Raw genomic sequence first — 17,423 nt, 5'->3', positions numbered from 1 at the left:
AACCCATATTTCCTCATTGCTAAAGTGAATCGTTCGAACCATGCACGTGGTGACTGTTTCAAATCATATAGTGTTTTTTCGCAACTTGCACACCATAGTAGTTTGAGTAGATGTTGTATATCCCAATGGAACATCCATGTACATTTCTTCTATGAATTCACCATGCAAGAAAGCATTTTTTTACATCAAACTGATGGAGTGGCGAATCTATGTTAGCTACAAGAGATAGTAGCACTCTGATTGTGTTAAGCTTTGCTACATAGGCAAAGGTTTCTTTATAATCGATGTCCTAGGTCTGTGTGTACCATTTTGCCACAAGGTTAGGTAGTCAAGCGGACAGACGAGCCAAGGACCATGGCGTAAGATTGCATTTGAAGGGACATAGCTACAGAAGAAGTTGTCTGGCCGGGTCGACCGGTCAAGGACTTGAGGTGTGGTTGGCTAGTCAATGAGTTCCCGTGGCAGCCAAACCAGCTGCGGTCGGCACTTGAGTACCCATCATGATAGCTAGTCGGAGATCTTCGCGTCAGACAAAAGCATATGCCTGCTCAACAGAGCCATCTAAAGAACATCACTGCGAGCCTTGTCAAGTCGGTCATCCAAACTATCCAAGAAGATATAAACATTGTCTTCTTGGAGATTGGCATTTTGCTCCTTGATATCAGAATCACACTTCATTCGATTCAGACAATGGAAGTTGATTTCTTGCCATAAGCTTTGGAGATCGTTGTAGCAGGTTTCAATCGAGCCACCTGCTTGTCGTAATCGGTGAGTACGCCTTTTAAGATCGTACACATGAGAGGCGTTAGTGCCATCGAAGTATATTGTGGCAATCACATCCCATACTGCTTTTGTAGTTGGAGAACAAATAAAGGTACTAATCAAGCGAGGCTCCAAAGAATTGATTAGCCAGCCTTTAACAATGGCATTCTCAGTGTGCCAATGATGGAAACTTGGGCAGTCAGAGTATGTGGTGGAAGTTCCCTTGTGTGGTATCCCAACTTGTCTTTGTCAGTGACGTATATCTCGACAACTTGGTATCAAAAAGGGTAGTTGGAGCCATCCAACTTGATGCCAATCGGGACATTGAAAGCTTCATAGGTAACAGTCAGGGTCTAGTTCGAGATTTGTGTGTCGGTTATGTTCGAGGTCAGGTTAGGCTTCGGGTTCGGATTTGGGTTTGGGGTCGAGTTCGGGTTCAAATTCTGGTTCTGGTTTTGGTTATGTATTTTTAAGAACTGGGTCATCTGAGCGGCCAGTTTAGCGAAGTTCAATTGAGAAGGAGAAGCGAAATCGGTGGTGCTCCTTTCATGGTGGAGCAAAATATCTTCATCCCCCATGATGGTGGTGGTGTTTTAAAAACAAAAGTCAGCAATTTCAAGATTGTTGCTATGATACCATGCTAAAATATGAAACTTATGAGATAATATTGTTTGTAGGAATTTTCTGTGTATTCTTCTCCTTGTGGAATGTTGTATTTATAATACAATAAACCCTTATATGTCAAGGAAAGTAATAACTCCTAATTATATTTACAGTAGGAAATTATGAATTAAAGTAAATCAATTACATTTAATATAGGAATCCTTAGCGTGTAAAGAAAGTAACTGCGGGTCCACAAGTCACGCCAACAAAATATTCAACCATTGAGTTGTACATGAGCTTTATTCTTGAAATTCAGCTCAATCTTCACCATCAAGTACAGGTCTAATACTCAAACTCGAAGACTATATTGCGCTACTTGGCTTGCTCTAGCTAGTTATTGACTTCATTTTGTTCTTCCATGAAATATCCATAATTCGTTTGATTTAAACAAGCGTAAGAATACAAGGGACTTGTAGCTCAAATGGTTAAGAGCAATTACCTTTGCATCCGAAGTCCTATGTTTAATTTTCCTCTCACCCACCTTGTAAGGAAAAAAAAAACCAAGCATAAGTATCAAACTCTGGTCGTGACTATAAAGGGTACCTATTATATTAAGTGATAAGCCTCCACAACCTAACCTATTTTGAATATGAAATCTCAAACTTCTTAATCTATGAAGAAAGAAATGCAAGAATCGAACTCTAACTTTGAGCGTGAGAATAACTAGTATTTTTAAGAATGAAGTATGTACCAATCTATTAAGCCTTCCCTCATCCAAGTTATTCATATTTCACAATAGATGGACATGTTGTTTTGAAAACCAACAAATGGAAAGACAGTAAAATACAGTAATATTATTGGGATAATGCATAAATGGAAAGCTTATCTTTATTTATGCTCATAATGGTATCTCCAAAAGCAGTAAGGGAAGACTAAAAAATGAAAAATCAAGGGAAGGGAACGAAACAAATAAAACAGAGTGGTCCACGCGTGCCTATGCCTGTATTTATGCACTTGTGTTGTGTTGTGTTGTGTGTGGGTGTGCAAGCGTGTGAATGTTTGCGTGTGCAAGCGTGCTAAGAGGTTCTCACGTGTGAGCGGCTTATAAATACGCATGTGGAGAACGGCACCACCAAAGAAGTTTTCTAGTGGGCAAGCTATAAAGCGTTTGTCTACTTGAATTTTTCTGTAACACAAAAGGTTAGAAGCAAAGAGACAGAGGACTTAGAAAAAAAAAGGGAATCTCTTTGTGTTGCAGAGGGATTTTAATTTGATTTTGTACCCAACAAAAACCGTTGAGTGATTTGAGAGAAATGGAGATTGAGAGTGAAATGAAGCAGTCAAGGTTTGGGAGGATTTGTGTGTTTTGTGGGAGCAGCCAAGGCAAGAAGAGTAGCTACCAAGATGCTGCCATTGAGCTTGGCAAGGAACTGGTATACAATGGCTTTTTCAAACTTCAAATACACAGTTTTCTTTGGGTTCTGTTATGTCACTTGAGGTTTTTCATACTTGGGTTCTTTTAAAAAAGATCAAAAGTTCAAGTTTTATCCCATTTGGTTTTGTTGGAGATTACTTTTGACCATCTTTTTGCTTTTGTTTCTTGTTTATGTCAGATGGGTTTTGGTAGGAATTAGTTGGAAGTTGCTCAAACTTGATCATCTTGTTTATGTTTGTAACATATCACGTTGTTCTTGTTCTAGTTTTTTGGGGCAAGCACATTATGATTATAACTTGTTTGTCACTTGGTTCCTGAGATTTTTTTTCTTCATTTTTTTTAATTAGGATTTGATTTCTTCAAACTGGAACTTTCTTCCTAATTAAGTTTGTCTCTAGCAGAAGGCATGCAAATGTTGCTCTCTCTCTCTCTCTGTCTTTTCTTTGGTAAATGCTCTTCTCTCTCTGTCATTATCAGAAAACTCATCAACACTAAATAAGCCCATTTAGAGATGGAAAATGATGCCACTTTTGCATTACATGTGTTTAAGTTTTCAACTTTCAGTCTGTCATAATTCCAAACTGACCAACTCTATCACTTCAACGCTTTGTTGTTTTGGCATTTGCACCTCTCCTCACGAATAAAAAGATATGAACTTAGTGTACTAAACGTACAAATTTGTTGTATGAGCATTGAAGAATCCTTCCATTCTCAATTTATTAGATGTACTCAAAAGTGCACTATTTTTTCCAAATGGGTTCTTGAAAAGTACAATTTGTTTTGCTAATGTCTTGAAGGTTTCGAGGAACATTGATCTGGTCTATGGAGGAGGCAGCATAGGCCTAATGGGTTTGGTTTCACAAGCTGTTCATGATGGTGGTCGGCATGTTATTGGGTATTCTTTTTACTCCTTATCAAATCTCAGATGGTAAACAAATGAAATCACAAAACAAACAAACAGATTAAGAAACAATAAGTGAGTTGGGACAATTGTTATGGTTGGTTTTGCTCTCAAAAACAACTGATTTTGTCATGGTATTGTCTCTCTGCAGAGTTATTCCCAAGACGCTCATGCCTCGAGAGGTATGTTTCCTATTGCCAGATAAAGTGCTTCAACTTTTCCAATTGTAAAGAATAGAAATTTATACATGGTTTATTATATATATATATATATATATATATATCAGAATTTATTGGTTATTAGATTCATGTTCAATTCTTTTCTACATCAATTTCTTTCTTTCTTTGTTCTTTTTCTCTTCTTTTTTGGGTGGGGGGATGATGCGAGCACTTTTAGCTGCTTTTCTTTCTTTATTTTGTTTTCTTGCTTTTATTTTTATTTTTATCTTCTGTTATTCTCTGTTTGGTTCCCTTCATTTCTATTTCTTCAATGGATGCCGGGGAGACTTATCCATAGCACACTTGAGTACTTGAACTACCCCACTAGTGTTGTACATTTTTTAGCCTCTGCTGGTTTTTCTGATTTCTTTTTCCTTGTATCAGATTTATATGGTCACTTGAGCTTTAAAGTAATTTTCTTCTTGTGCTTTTCTGCCTTGGCCTTTTCTGTTGATCGAACTTTGTTGATTTCGCCATCTGGTGACCTCTAAATTTACTGGCTAGGGAATAGCCGGATTTTGCATTAACTTCTTCCCAAAAAAAAATATTGTATTAAGCTCATCATTTCTGCAACACTCATCATTGCTTTGCTGCACAAAGCTCCAAATCTCTCTGTCTCTCTGTCTCTCTGTCTCTGTCTCTCTCAATATCAATTTCTTTAATCTTTTTTCTGTGCATTGATACCATTTTGCAGTTAACTGGTGAAACAGTGGGGGAAGTGAAGGCAGTTGCAGGCATGCACCAAAGGAAGGCAGAGATGGCTAAGCATTCGGATGCCTTTATTGCCTTACCCGGTTAGTATTAGCCCTGAACAACTCTCTCTGTCTCTCTCCCCCTCTCTGTCTCTCTTTGCCTGCCTGCATACTTTCACTTATACCAGAATTCTTAAACAAAGCAAAGAACTTATGGTCCTTCATGGCTTTAATTTTTTCTAATTTTAGCTTGCAAGTCCACTTTTTTGCTTCTTGTGACCCTTCCAGTATTAGACTATAATCTCTCCAAAACCCAATAAACTAATTTGGAAATATATGGAACAGCAGTCAATGACATAACAAAACTACAAACCACAAGAGAGGGCATTATGGCTAATTAACCACTAATTCTTTGATTAATTAGACTTAGAATTCTTGATTTGATGTCTTGATGGATGTTCTTGAACTGAGTAAATGACAAAATATTGAAGCTTGGAGGCAATGCAGAAAGGGAGTGAAGAAGGATTTGGCAACAATAAGTCAATATATCTTTATATTTTATATTTTACTCTTGTAGCTGTTGTCTTTTCATGCTTTAAATGCACTAGTATTTGATAATGCTGTGATTGCGATTGTGTGAATTCTAAATCATCACACACAACTTTCTCAAACTTGTGTCCCAAAACCCAAGACACATGATTAGAGAGCAACCCTTCAAACCCCAGAGTCCATGACCCATCAACATCTTACACTGAAAATTAGAGCTTCTGAGGAACCCTGCATCTGTGGTTAATATCTCCTTTTGCTAAAAATGGTCTGTAGCCTGTAATGTTGCTGCATCAATTGTTTCTTGCCTTATCTAGAAAAGATAACATAAAAACACTTTCACTAAATAGGTTTTGCCAACTAGCACCCCAAGCTGACAGGGAATGATGCTTACCACTTTCAAAAACTTCATTCATTAACATCCAGAGTTTTATTAAACAAGAGGTAAGAAGCTTGTAGTTTAAGTAGTTAAGAGTATTTATCTTTGCACCCGAAATCTTAAATTCGATTTATTATTGCATGCTTGGGTTGGCAAAGAAAAAAAAGGCTGGTGGAAATAAATGGTCATGTAAATCATCATAGCTGCATGTAAAACATGACCATTAGCATCAAACGGATCTGATAGTAAAAGTGTGAACTTTTCACAGTCCGCGGTCAAAGTGCGTTGCACCAAGGTTGAAATGGTCAAAGTATATTGCACCAAGGTTGAAATGGTCAAAGTATATTGCACCAAGGTTCAAATGAGCAGATGGAGTAGACAGTATTTTCAGTCTTTTTACCCTTCTTTTGAATGGATCAGAGAAATAATGATTAACAGCATAATCCTTGTCTTCAGTCTAGTACGAGAACTAGTTGTCTTGTTTGGCCTCTCTCTTCTCTAGGCATCTTAAATAGTGCAACATATTGTACATAAGCATAATTTGAATGATTCCAAATATTATCTTATATGAAGCTTGGACTATAAATCTAGATTGTAAGTACCAATTCAATTTTTCTTGCAGGTGGTTATGGAACTCTGGAAGAGTTACTTGAAGTGATAACATGGGCTCAACTTGGAATTCATGATAAACCGGTAATTCATTTTTATGCATTATGAATGCAATTTATCGTATTTCTCTTATATATATATAAAAAATAAAAAAAATAAAAACCATGTTGATGGTAAACACGGGAACTTTTTAGGCTTAAACCATTTTCTTTTTCTTTCTTGTCTGTAGGTGGGATTGCTGAATGTTGATGGATACTACAACTCCTTGCTATCATTTATCGATAAAGCTGTGGAAGAGGGATTTATTAGCCCCAGTGCACGCCACATAATTATATCAGCACCAACAGCAAGGGAGTTGGTGAAGAAATTGGAGGTAATTATCTAAAGCATTGTTTAATGATTTGATGTAATTTAGTCAAATACATAATTAGTGCATTCAACATCAACTTTTGTTCATTGATAACTAATTTGTTGGTTGAAAACTTCTTTTGATGTTTAGTTGATTTTGCTGATGTAGGATTATGTCCCATGCCATGAAAGAGTTGCTTCAAAGTTGAATTGGGAGATGGAGCAGCTTGGCTACACACAAGAATATGATATCTCTAGGTGATCATGGGCTTGCAGCATTCAGACATACTAAGCTTGTTGGAATTTTGGAGGTTGAAGAAGCTAATTTGTAGAACTCTAAATTTCTGATATGGGGAATTTTTTTTTTTCCTTTTCTTTTTTATTCCTTGTGTAAATTATTGCAATTGACGTCATTATGTGAAGTTTCAATATTCCCTTTTGTGGAAATTTCCTTCCCCTTCTTAATTTGTAAGTAAGTAACTAAGCAGTAGAGGCTTTTGAACCTTCCCCTATATTAACTAATTTATACTTTTATTTTTTTTCCTTTTGTAGCCAAACCAAATGTGTGCCTCTAGCCACATGCTTTGTTTTTACTTTCTTGTGTTTTATCACATTTATTGTGTCACTTGAAAAGGAAGCTTGAAAATGCCAAAGCTCAGTGACAAGAACATTTGTCGGCATAGTAGTGATCTCATGTTCCAACTCCAACGGCACTTCCCCTCCCCCTCTCAAACTAGGCAAGCTTGACAATGGAGTCCATTGACATGTGCTTGCAAACACAGAACCAAATGGTCCCATTAGAACAAGATAAGTGTCATTAACCAGGAAAGCGAGGGGGGGGGGGGCAAGTTTTGTTGCAGACACATATAAAGCCCATCTTTTCAAGCGATGCTTTTCTGTTAAGGTTAGGCGCTATCACCTATGGCAACAGTGGGGCTAAAGCCAACAAACCAAAGGTGTTTTGAGTCGAGTAATGTTGATGGGGAAGAGGAGAGGGGGCCAATCTTGAGAAAAGAGGGAGTGCCCTTTGCTGCCCGACAAATGGGACAATGACATGTGACGTATGGCCTATGGAGGGCCACATGTTATGAACATGGAAAAAGGCCAAAGCCTTTGGGGCATTTAGGACCCAGTTTTTCTTCTAAAGGGCCTGTGGTTGATTCCACTAACTGTGTACAATTTGGAAGTGCTTTAATGAGTCAATTTTTGAAGGGTTTTTTTTGAGGTTGAGATTTGTTTCAAACTAACACAATGTGAAAGCTATAAAGAAAAATTTAATCAAAATGATGTTGAAACATTGGAGATAAGAAGACGAAATCCTGGCTGTCCTATCTGTTGTTGATTAAAACCCTTATGATTTATTTTGTTAATACGTCCAAAAATTAATTGAAAAAGAGGGAAAGAAGTGTTCACTCTCTCAGAAAGTTTCTCTGAGCAAGTTAGGTCGACATGTACTGGAAATCTCAAGGAAATTCCATCTATGACACCAATTCTTGACTAAAGCATCATGAGATTCGATTTCTAAAGGTGTGGCAAAGTATATAGGTGCAAATCGTGTCATGCTGTGGGACATGCCATGTGTGCCGAGTTGTCTTGACACGGTATGTACGTGTGATTTATTATGTTCCTATATGCTGAACTCAACTTTCGCAGTAAAAATATCAACTAGCTATTGGTTTAGTAATTGTTAATATTAACCTAAAAGAATCAAGTCTGGAATCCACCGGACATGAGAAAACCTCTTATGTATTGAATTCAGAATGATAACATAATGCCCTAGTCACGAACTATAGTTTGTTTACATACTTCTAGAAACTCAGGAAACAAAAAGGGAATTAAAAGAGAAATTAACAAAAGTCAATAAAAATTTCAAAATATTAAAAGGCCCGTTTGGGCTGCTAAATGATCTTGAATGCCCCAAAAAGCTCATCATCATAGCAAAACGATGAGTTTTACTCGTGGTGCCATTCTCTTTGAAATGGTGGGTCATGGGCCCAAATCGGAGCTTGGGACCATCCTTGCAACTTGCCGGTTTTGCCTTTGTGCGCGTAACGTTCCAACTCTTCTTCTATCGCCTCAGCCATCTATTCTACATCAGTTATCTTCTCAACATTAAAAGACATCCCAATTCGAATGTCCCCTCCTAGATTATTACCCAAAACAAAAAACAAAAAAAACCTACCACAAAAAAATATATACTGCAAATGAAAAGGACAACTCAGTCCCACCCTTTCCAGTGTTCTGAGTTTACTTTTAATATTTAGGGACAGTTTCTGTTGATTCTTGGAGAACAAACACTTTGATCATCACTGGCATTTTGAGTTAAGGTGGGAATAAGAGCTCAAGGTGTAAATAAATTGAATTAAAGCCTATCTTCTAGACAATACATCACTTAATCCAGTTGACACACATGCAAAAGAATTAGAAACTGTGAATCCAAGAAATAATTTAACCTAAATACAAAGATTTTGAGGCTTCGAAGTTGAATGAGCCACTTCACTAGCTGTTCACACGATTTTGTTGCCCATTGCAACATGGTGCTGGTGCTGGTGCCATCGTATCAGAGGGCTTTGATTCTTTTGGACTACAAGGCTCCCATTTTTTTCTAAAACCTAGCCTTTTGGGAAGGATGCTCCAACTTCTCTTGGTCTTCACCAGCTTCTGCAGCTCCTTTTTCATGTTTGAACACTCCTTTTGAAGCTCTAAAACACGTTCCCTCATGTCATGATGATCAACACCTACGGCTCGGTCTTGTGCGGGTTCCACTTGACCAGAGACATCATTTTTGGTAGGGAGGCCAAGGTTTCCACTGGGGTTCTGTGAGTTCTCAAGATTGTCAACAAAAAACCATCCAGAAATCGATGTACGGAGTCGAAGCTGTTCGAAGAAGAGGACTTGAACAATTACTCGAAGAGGTAACCTCTCATTCTGAGCTGCATGGGTGCTAGCTTCCAGTGAGAGCTTCTGGCAGTTCATGAGCCGGCAGAGTTGCTCCCTTTCAGAATCTGTAAGCCAAGGATGTGCCTGAAGTTGTGAAATATGCAGTGTTATTAGCATGCATGTTTTAGTAACACATTATTAGTAGTGTCTTAGTTTAAAATTGGGCATATTAGGACCCAAAAAATTGTAATTAGAGTAATTGACAGAATGCTAGTCTAAGTATCTGTCAAACTTCAGCGACAAAGAATCCATTCACATTAAGAAAGGTTAAACTAAATATCATTATATCATGAATATAATAAGTTCATAAGCCATGCACTTAAGTTTGCTTTACCTTCAAGAAAACATCAATTGCATGATATATGCCATCATCCAGTGGCCTGGCATATTCAGGGATGACAGCAGCAAGTGCCTGAAATTTTGGTAACTTCAAATTGACATCTGGCGCTACCTCAGCAAGATATCCATCCACCAGATTGGCTACCATAGTAATAGGTGTCAGTGGATCAGTGCCACTCATCAATTGTCCCTCCTCAATTATGCACGGAGAAGTTGATGCAAGTGAAGCCTGGTTTATTGAGATGAAATGATCAAGAATCCTCTGAATGCAGTCTATGTCATAAAGAGTCTCCACTGAATAACCCATATTTGGTATGAGAAGATCTATGAGCACGGCTTGGTCCAACTGAGCACCTACCCTTTTCTCCAAATTTTCTCTACATGATGGACTTGCATGTAAGATCATAGCAGTTCGTAGCAGCCTAAGCAGAAACTTTGAGGATGTGACTCCTTTCTGATGAGGAAGTAACCCCACAATTTGTTCAAGTAGAGCCCTCTGGTCTGCCTCAGAAATGTTAGAAATGGTTGTGCCTGAGTTTACATAATTTGTGTCGTGAAAGCTCGATTGCCTATTCATTAAGGGGAGATACTTTCTAGCATAGAATATGAGAGAAGCAGCAATACTCTCAGGCCTCATTCCTTTTGATTCAACCGCTTGAATCAATCGTTTATAGAGAGATAAGCTAAGTAAGGACGCATCTTCATACCACCAATCATCAGAGGGAGGTTGTGGCTTAGCGTCATCAGAAACTATTCCATTCCATAAGACAGTGGCTGTTGGGTTCTTCATGTCGTCATTTCCTCCTACTATAGGCCAACTGAATAACTTTGGGTCTGCACAAGCTTTCATGGCCAAGGAATCAATGCATCTTGAAGCAATGTGAAGCTCTTCAGCATATCGCTGAACTTCTTCACATGTTTCGAGAGCTACTATGGAGTCTCTCCAATTGCTGAAGACTTCAGAAAGAAAAACCTCTGCTTGTGCAATGAGATTTCCTTGTTCATAATCTTCAGTCATTTGGAGGTATTCTGCTGCACATCTAAGGATGACTACATTCAAAGCAGTCAGTTCTATTTTAACACCATAGCAAAATTTGGTCACAAGCTCAAATGCTTTAGCGCCCCCGGGAACGCCATGAAGTTGCAAGGAACAAGCAGATCCTTCCTCACCAGAACACTCTTCAATAAGCCTCTCTAATAGTCCACTTTTAGAAAGCAAGGGAAACTACAGCAATAACGAAAAGGGGACAAAAAAATGAGAGCATAGCTTGAATGCCAATAAGAGTTTAATCAATAAGCAAATTAGGAAAAGTGTACATAGAGCATTCCGAAATCGAAAGCAAAGATGAAATTGAAAACAATATATTCTCAGCCCGCACACACTTACACATGCAAACAATATAATCTATTTCAAGATTCAAACAAAATGCACCATGTGGAGGTTAAATCGAAAACAAAGATGCCCCTATTCTCAGAAAACACGCACACATGCATACAATACAATGTATTTCAACTGTCAAGACATATCAAACAAAAATGCACCTTGTGGAGGTGGAAAGACATTTCCCCAACTTGAATTATAACATCGCTTGGAAGCCCAGTTGTGCAAAGCCTGAAAGAAAAACACAAATCGGATCCATATAAGTAAAAGCTAAAATCTTCTAATGTAGCATCAAAAGATTGCAGAAAACCTAACATTCTCTTTAGCACAAACCCCTAGCTAATTTATGTTGTCAACCTTGTAGCCTAGGCAGGACATCATGGTTATTTAAGCATTTTGTAGCAATGTGGCTAAGCTATCACTTATCAGACATATATAAACAAAGGGCCCTGCTTTCTTGCTTCTTCTACATTACTGAAATACTAAAACCAACAGAGTAAAAACTCGGACCACATTGCTTTTAATCGATTTCATTAAGTAAATTAACAAACACCATGTGGGCTATCTCTAGCTCATCAGTTGCATCCATTTTGTTTGTTGATCAAAGTATAAAGGCCTTACCAAGTTTGGCCTTCCCGATGAAAAGCTTCAGACTTAGCTCCCAGCTTCATGCAAGCCATCTGTTGAGGTCCGTCTTCTCAAATGGGCAAACTTAGAACCATGAAATTAAGTGAAGCAAGAGAGAGATGCAAATAGCATAAAGACTCGGGTGAAAATGTGAGTGAGAGTAAATGTGGTATACTTATCATTTTGGCTAATATTTTCAGAGTCCGGAGAGAGAGAGAGAGAGAGAGAGAGAGAGAGAGAGAGAGAGAGAGAAGTAGCGAGTCTAAAGCAAGAAGTGAAGGAGAGAAGGAAGCGGTTCAACCGTTACAGTGGCTCCAACTGGAGTTGCGCTTTTCTTTCATGTCTTGTTGCGTTGTCCTTCATTTTCACTTGGGTTTTCGACACGTCTACCAGGGCTCAGAAAGCCCATAACATCTAAAAACCTTGGACTCACATCGACATAATACAAGGGAAATGGCCTTGTAATATTTTTCTGGCCAGAATAACATTAGGAATTTTCATTTAATGGAACATTTTTGCTCACCACTTTAATTTAAGGTGTACCTTCATTATCTTCTTCAATACTTGACATGTGTCTAAGGATATAACCATGGTTTCATAAATACAAAGTAAAGAGTTAACTATGGTTATACTCATGGACACGTGTCAAGTGTTGAGAAAAATGGTGAGAATACAACTTAGGTTAAAATGGTGAGCAAAAATATTTGCTATATGTTAATGATATGAATGCAATTATGCAAGGGTGCAATTTGGATGGGTCAACTCGAACTTGCTTGACTTGACATGACTTTTGAGCATGTATACAGAAAAAGTATGAGTTGGGCTTGGATGGAAAAATTTCCAACTCGATTTATCCATATGATCGGAGTTCTTAGGACCCGTTTGGGAATACTTTTATAAGAAAATATGTCCAAATTTTTATTCAACATCCAAATGCTTTATGGAAAACAAATTGAAGAAGCATATGCATCTAGTTATAAACACTTTAAAATGTTACAATCAAACAATGTCATAAACGCTTTTAATTATTTGAAAGCATTTTTAACATTTCTAAAAGTATCACAAACATACTCTTATTACTAAGGGTAGCCAAAGCCTTCCCACACTCATAACAAGGATTCGACTCTCATCCGCATCTCCCACACCCATTAATGAAGACCGTATAAAATTAAATTACAAACAAGGATAGGTTAAAGAGATCCATAAAGTCAGCAGGATAAAGCTTGATATATCCCATATTAGCAAGAACAACTGCAAGAAAATTAGGTTACTCAATGTTTGGTTTACACAAATATGTTTTTGGGCAATGACCATTTTCGGGAACAAGGTTTTGTTGGACAGTGTTCACGTGGGGACTTGGTTTCTTCTCAGTTGTTTAGTTGATGAAACTGAAATGCACCTAAGCTAGGTCTAGTGTAGGTGGTAAATTGGTAATTGAAGAACAAGACCAAAGTTGCTAGAAAAGATACAAAGGAAGATGGATTTGATTTGAGCATGGGATGTGTTGATATATTGGGGTTGGGGACCCAGACCACCCCCCACTAATTCAAAGAATTATTATTTTTATTTTCATGGACCATTGTTTTCAAATTTAATCAACTTGAATATATATAGCTTTGATGATGAATCAAAATTAGAAATCAAATCAAGTAACATTAATCAAGTGGTGGCGCCGGCATCGGCAGCCCAGGCGGCTCGGCATCCGCCTCGGCCAACCTGTTCAACACGTGTGTGATTTTAATGTTGTCCCCAACCCGATCCTGCTATCCATAACTATATATTATTCTATTCTAATACATATATTTATATACATTTATCTAAATCTATCTACACTCCCTTAATTACTTGGAGCCTTTGAGGTGCACCACTTGCACTCTGCATGGGTCTAATTACTTCGAGCCTTTGTAGAACAATCAATAATATCATAAAAATTAATTAAAAATTAAAAAATTTCCCACTGTTTGTAATTGACTCATAATAATCAAATTATGTTACCTGACATTAAATTTCAGGAAAAAAAAAATTTACAAGTCATGCGTAGTGTGTGTGATTAAAAAAAACCTCTCACACACTCGGAATAAAAATACAATTGCAAAAAAAAAATGTAAGTCTAGCGTAGCTAGCGCGTGTAATCGAAAAAAGGATAGCGTACGACTATATTAATTTTCCCACTAATACAGTTTAGATAGTTGACCCATTATTACTATTTACAAATTTAACATTAATTAGTTGTTATACAATACAGTATAAACACTAACAAATATAATAGTAACCTTCAATATGAATCCCTATGTGATATATAATTTAATTAACTTGCGAATTGTTTAAGAACAATGATCTTTTAGTACAACTGACACATACTCCACTTCAAAGATCAATGAATGAATTAAAAAAAGTTTCAATGTATATAGCTAAAGAGGACCAATCAGAGGTCAACTTCTACCTAATTTATGTTGCATATATAAAATCGAACTTAATCACTTCATAAATTAACAGTATAATACAACCCTAATTCGCAATCAAGTTTAAACTAGTTTGTGAAACCGATTTTTGAACCAAAATTATACGTTATTATCGCGCACATTAACTGTTACATAATGTGATTCGTTAACACGATTAATTAGCACGGTCCCCAACATCACTTCTTTTAGTCGTTTCCAGGCTTAGGTTAATCTCGAAGTGGACCAACCTTCACGTAGGGTTTGTGCATGGATTATCTTTTTCACTTCTAACTTTCAGTTTTTACATAATTCCCTTCTCTGGTTTCTTGGCTTTGGCATTGGCATTGTGCTAGGGTTGGTCCATACCAAAGGACGGGTGGGGATCACAGCACAGTAAAAAATTTAAAAAACAACAAACGCGTGGGCCCAACCAACGTAGCCGCCCGATCTATCTTCCTCTTCCGAGATGGAACCAAAAACGACGTCACATTGACGATAACCATTTTGACACGTGTTAGATTCTTCTGGCAGACACCCATGAAACAAAGCGGGTCAACGTCCGGGCATTTGCCTGTTCTTGTTGTCTTGTAGCTGTCAAGTTAGCGTGTTCCAGTGGCAAATCTCACTTCCTCCTCGCCTCCCCTCTCTCCAGAATCCGGTGAATCCCGTCCTCGGTGTCAGTGACGGGCCAATCATCATTCGCCACGTACGTCGGCATTAGGGTTAAGAGTGGACCCCGTAACGACACACTAATTAAAATGCATGTCGATGATGGTGGCGTCACTAAAATGTATGTCTAAATCTCTCCATAATTTAAATTTACCCTCATAAATGTAATGTACTTGATATATACGTAACGTATAGTTATAATATATTGATATGCAAATAACTTTTAATTTTAATTTTTTGATGTTATATATAAAAATAATGTTACCACGTTGAAAAAAAGAAGAAGAAGAAGAGATAAGTCGTTTTCTGGCATTAAAATTTATAATTATAATTTCAAATTCTACTACAAATTATAATAAAATTGGGTGTGATATGAGTATTTTATTTTCATGATCCAGGTAAAACCTGTCAACCAATGCAAACATAAAATATAATTTTTTTTCAAAACAATTTATGATCTGTCCAAATCATAAAAACGACTAAATTAGATTAAATTAGTTGGTTTTAAACGGAGTTGATTGGATTTTCAGCACTTCTATCATACTTGAAAGCATTTTCTTCCATTTTAAGCATGTATTTACATACTTTCCCAGCAACAACATAAGTACATGTATTTGCCAGCGAACGTTGGTTGAGTTGATAAGGATCATTATATTCGCTATCCATGCCTAGATTCGAGTCCAGCAACAATCCCTCTTGGTGCAAGGGTAATCCATAAAAACCCAAAAAGGGACTAAGACCCTCTCTATAAGAGCATGTCCACCCATGAAGGCTAAGGCAAGGCTAAGGCAAGGCAAGGGCTGCCACTATTCACGTGAATAGTGCCAGCCTTGCCTTAGTTGGTTCCACCCTTGGAAGGCTAGGGCAAGGGCAAATACTATTTATATGAGATATGAATAGATGAATTTGTATAGAGTTTTTGGTGTGGGAAATAAAGAATATGCCTAGGTATTTATTTAAAAAAATAATGGAATTTTTGGTATTTTTTTTCCTTTTTTTCCAAATTTTTTTGGTTGCTGACGTCATTATGACATCAGCATTGCATCATCTTGCCCAGGCAGCAGCTCGGGCTGAATTTGCCTGTGGGCTTGCCTGGGCTCGTGGGACACAGCTCTTGCCCGGGCTGGATTTCCTGCGCTGGAGGGGGAAATGGGCTGGCGGGGGGCCTTTTGCCCAGGCAGGGCTCCTACGCTGGAGGTGCTCTAAGTCCTCAAAGAGACGTATGCCTGGACCCTGGGATTGGGTAGCCTCCCCTCCTCCTAAACTTTTTTTCGCCGAAAAAAGAATATATGTATTTATATACGTGTAAATCCAAAATAATAAAAATAGAAAGCAGAAATGAATTCGGGAGTTTCCCTAAAATATTTAACAAGTCCCTGTCAATTCTTAAATTTATGTATATTTTTGTGCAACGCCTACAATTCCTTGGAGACTTGGAGTTGTATTTCAGGTGGCATAAAAGGTTGCATTGCATGCAAAGAATTATGAGACAATTAAAGGCAACCACCAACAAAGAAGAAGAAAATAAAATGCTATGAGTAATAATAAAGAAAGAATCAATCTATTAGAACAAATAATGAACAAACCATTTGCATTTTGCGGTGCCTGTGTTATGCTGGTGGGTTAGATGGGTATGGGTTTAAATGTTTTTTGCTTGGTCGTGCGAGCATTGAGAAATTGAGGGACAAAAACCCACCTAAATTTGATGTCTGAGATAAAATAATATGGTTGCTAGCTAGGGTTACAAATTTGAATGAATGAATGTGGGGGAGAGTGGAGAGGTCCGATGAGCTGTGGTTTCGGTATTGGTTTTGTTTTGGTGCCCCCAACCACTTTCTTTTTTCAATTGTCTAATTGGTCAATTAAATTGGTAGGTCCCCAAAAGAAGCAGGAGCTCATGTGTTTTTGGTTAGGAGGTCTCTATCTATGGAGTTTGCAACATTTCTCACGGTGTGGCCCTAGTTTATAACATAATGATCACCTAGAGGAAAGTAGAAAATGCAAACATTATGTAATGGGAATTGTACGCGTTGTCATAGTCGGGTCGGCTTGGAGGTTGTGAATCAAAGGGACTGCTCCCACTGGATATATGACCACTCAATGGCAACGAGACCAGATAGCTAAGTTGATAGCTCATAGTTTCATATAAACCATATTCATTTGGATGCAACAATGATCGGTTATTCAATAGAATAGTATGTCTTCATATAATATACAGTTCTTTGTGCATCATCGTCGGGTTCTTGTTAAAAGACGGGTTTTGTAATCGATAATGATATCAACATAATATCCTACCATACCATGTCGACAATTCGTTACGTCTTGTTCATAAAACATACAATATATCTTAGATTCATAATATTGGATTTCCCAAAGTAGAAAAGAACTTTTATTTATGGAACTTTATATAGTTAGAAATTAAGTTACGTATGCCTGAATTACTTTGGATGTACTATTTATGGTATCTTCAAAAGAGTGAGAACTTGGGGAAGTGAAAAAGTCCAATTGGGCACCTCTGAGTTTTAACACTAAA

General features: G+C 37.6%; 2 protein-coding genes across 3 annotated transcripts; one reads left to right on the top strand and one right to left on the bottom strand.

Annotated features, from left to right (window-relative positions):
* The first annotated feature begins 2,496 nt into the window (after positions 1-2,496).
* LOG3 (lysine decarboxylase family protein) lies at positions 2,497-7,034 on the top strand. 2 transcript variants are annotated; one of them, XM_088255462.1, is made up of 8 exons: positions 2,497-2,798; positions 3,202-3,246; positions 3,598-3,695; positions 3,853-3,883; positions 4,614-4,713; positions 6,159-6,229; positions 6,375-6,518; positions 6,663-7,034. In XM_088255462.1, exons 1-8 carry the CDS (start codon positions 2,679-2,681, stop codon positions 6,753-6,755), a joined length of 702 nt encoding a protein of 233 aa, XP_088111588.1. In that variant the 5' UTR covers positions 2,497-2,678; the 3' UTR covers positions 6,756-7,034. The 2 variants fall into 2 exon arrangements, with proteins under 2 accessions (XP_088111588.1, XP_021817869.1); XM_021962177.2 differs by lacking the exon at positions 3,202-3,246 and having other exon boundaries at positions 2,499-2,798.
* Positions 7,035-8,777: 1,743 nt separating this feature from the next.
* LOC110760019 (Phototropic-responsive NPH3 family protein) lies at positions 8,778-12,165 on the bottom strand. Its single transcript, XM_021962192.2, has 4 exons — positions 11,775-12,165; positions 11,315-11,384; positions 9,768-10,997; positions 8,778-9,517 (listed from the first exon to the last, which is right to left on the bottom strand). Exons 1-4 carry the CDS (start codon positions 11,831-11,833, stop codon positions 8,993-8,995), a joined length of 1,884 nt encoding a protein of 627 aa, XP_021817884.2. The 5' UTR covers positions 11,834-12,165; the 3' UTR covers positions 8,778-8,992.
* Positions 12,166-17,423: the final 5,258 nt, after the last annotated feature.

This window comes from Prunus avium, chromosome 6, assembly GCF_965620075.1.
Source record: "Prunus avium chromosome 6, drPruAviu1.hap1.1, whole genome shotgun sequence".
NCBI lineage: Eukaryota > Viridiplantae > Streptophyta > Magnoliopsida > Rosales > Rosaceae > Prunus > Prunus avium.
This window is presented reverse-complemented; position numbering and strand designations above follow the sequence as displayed.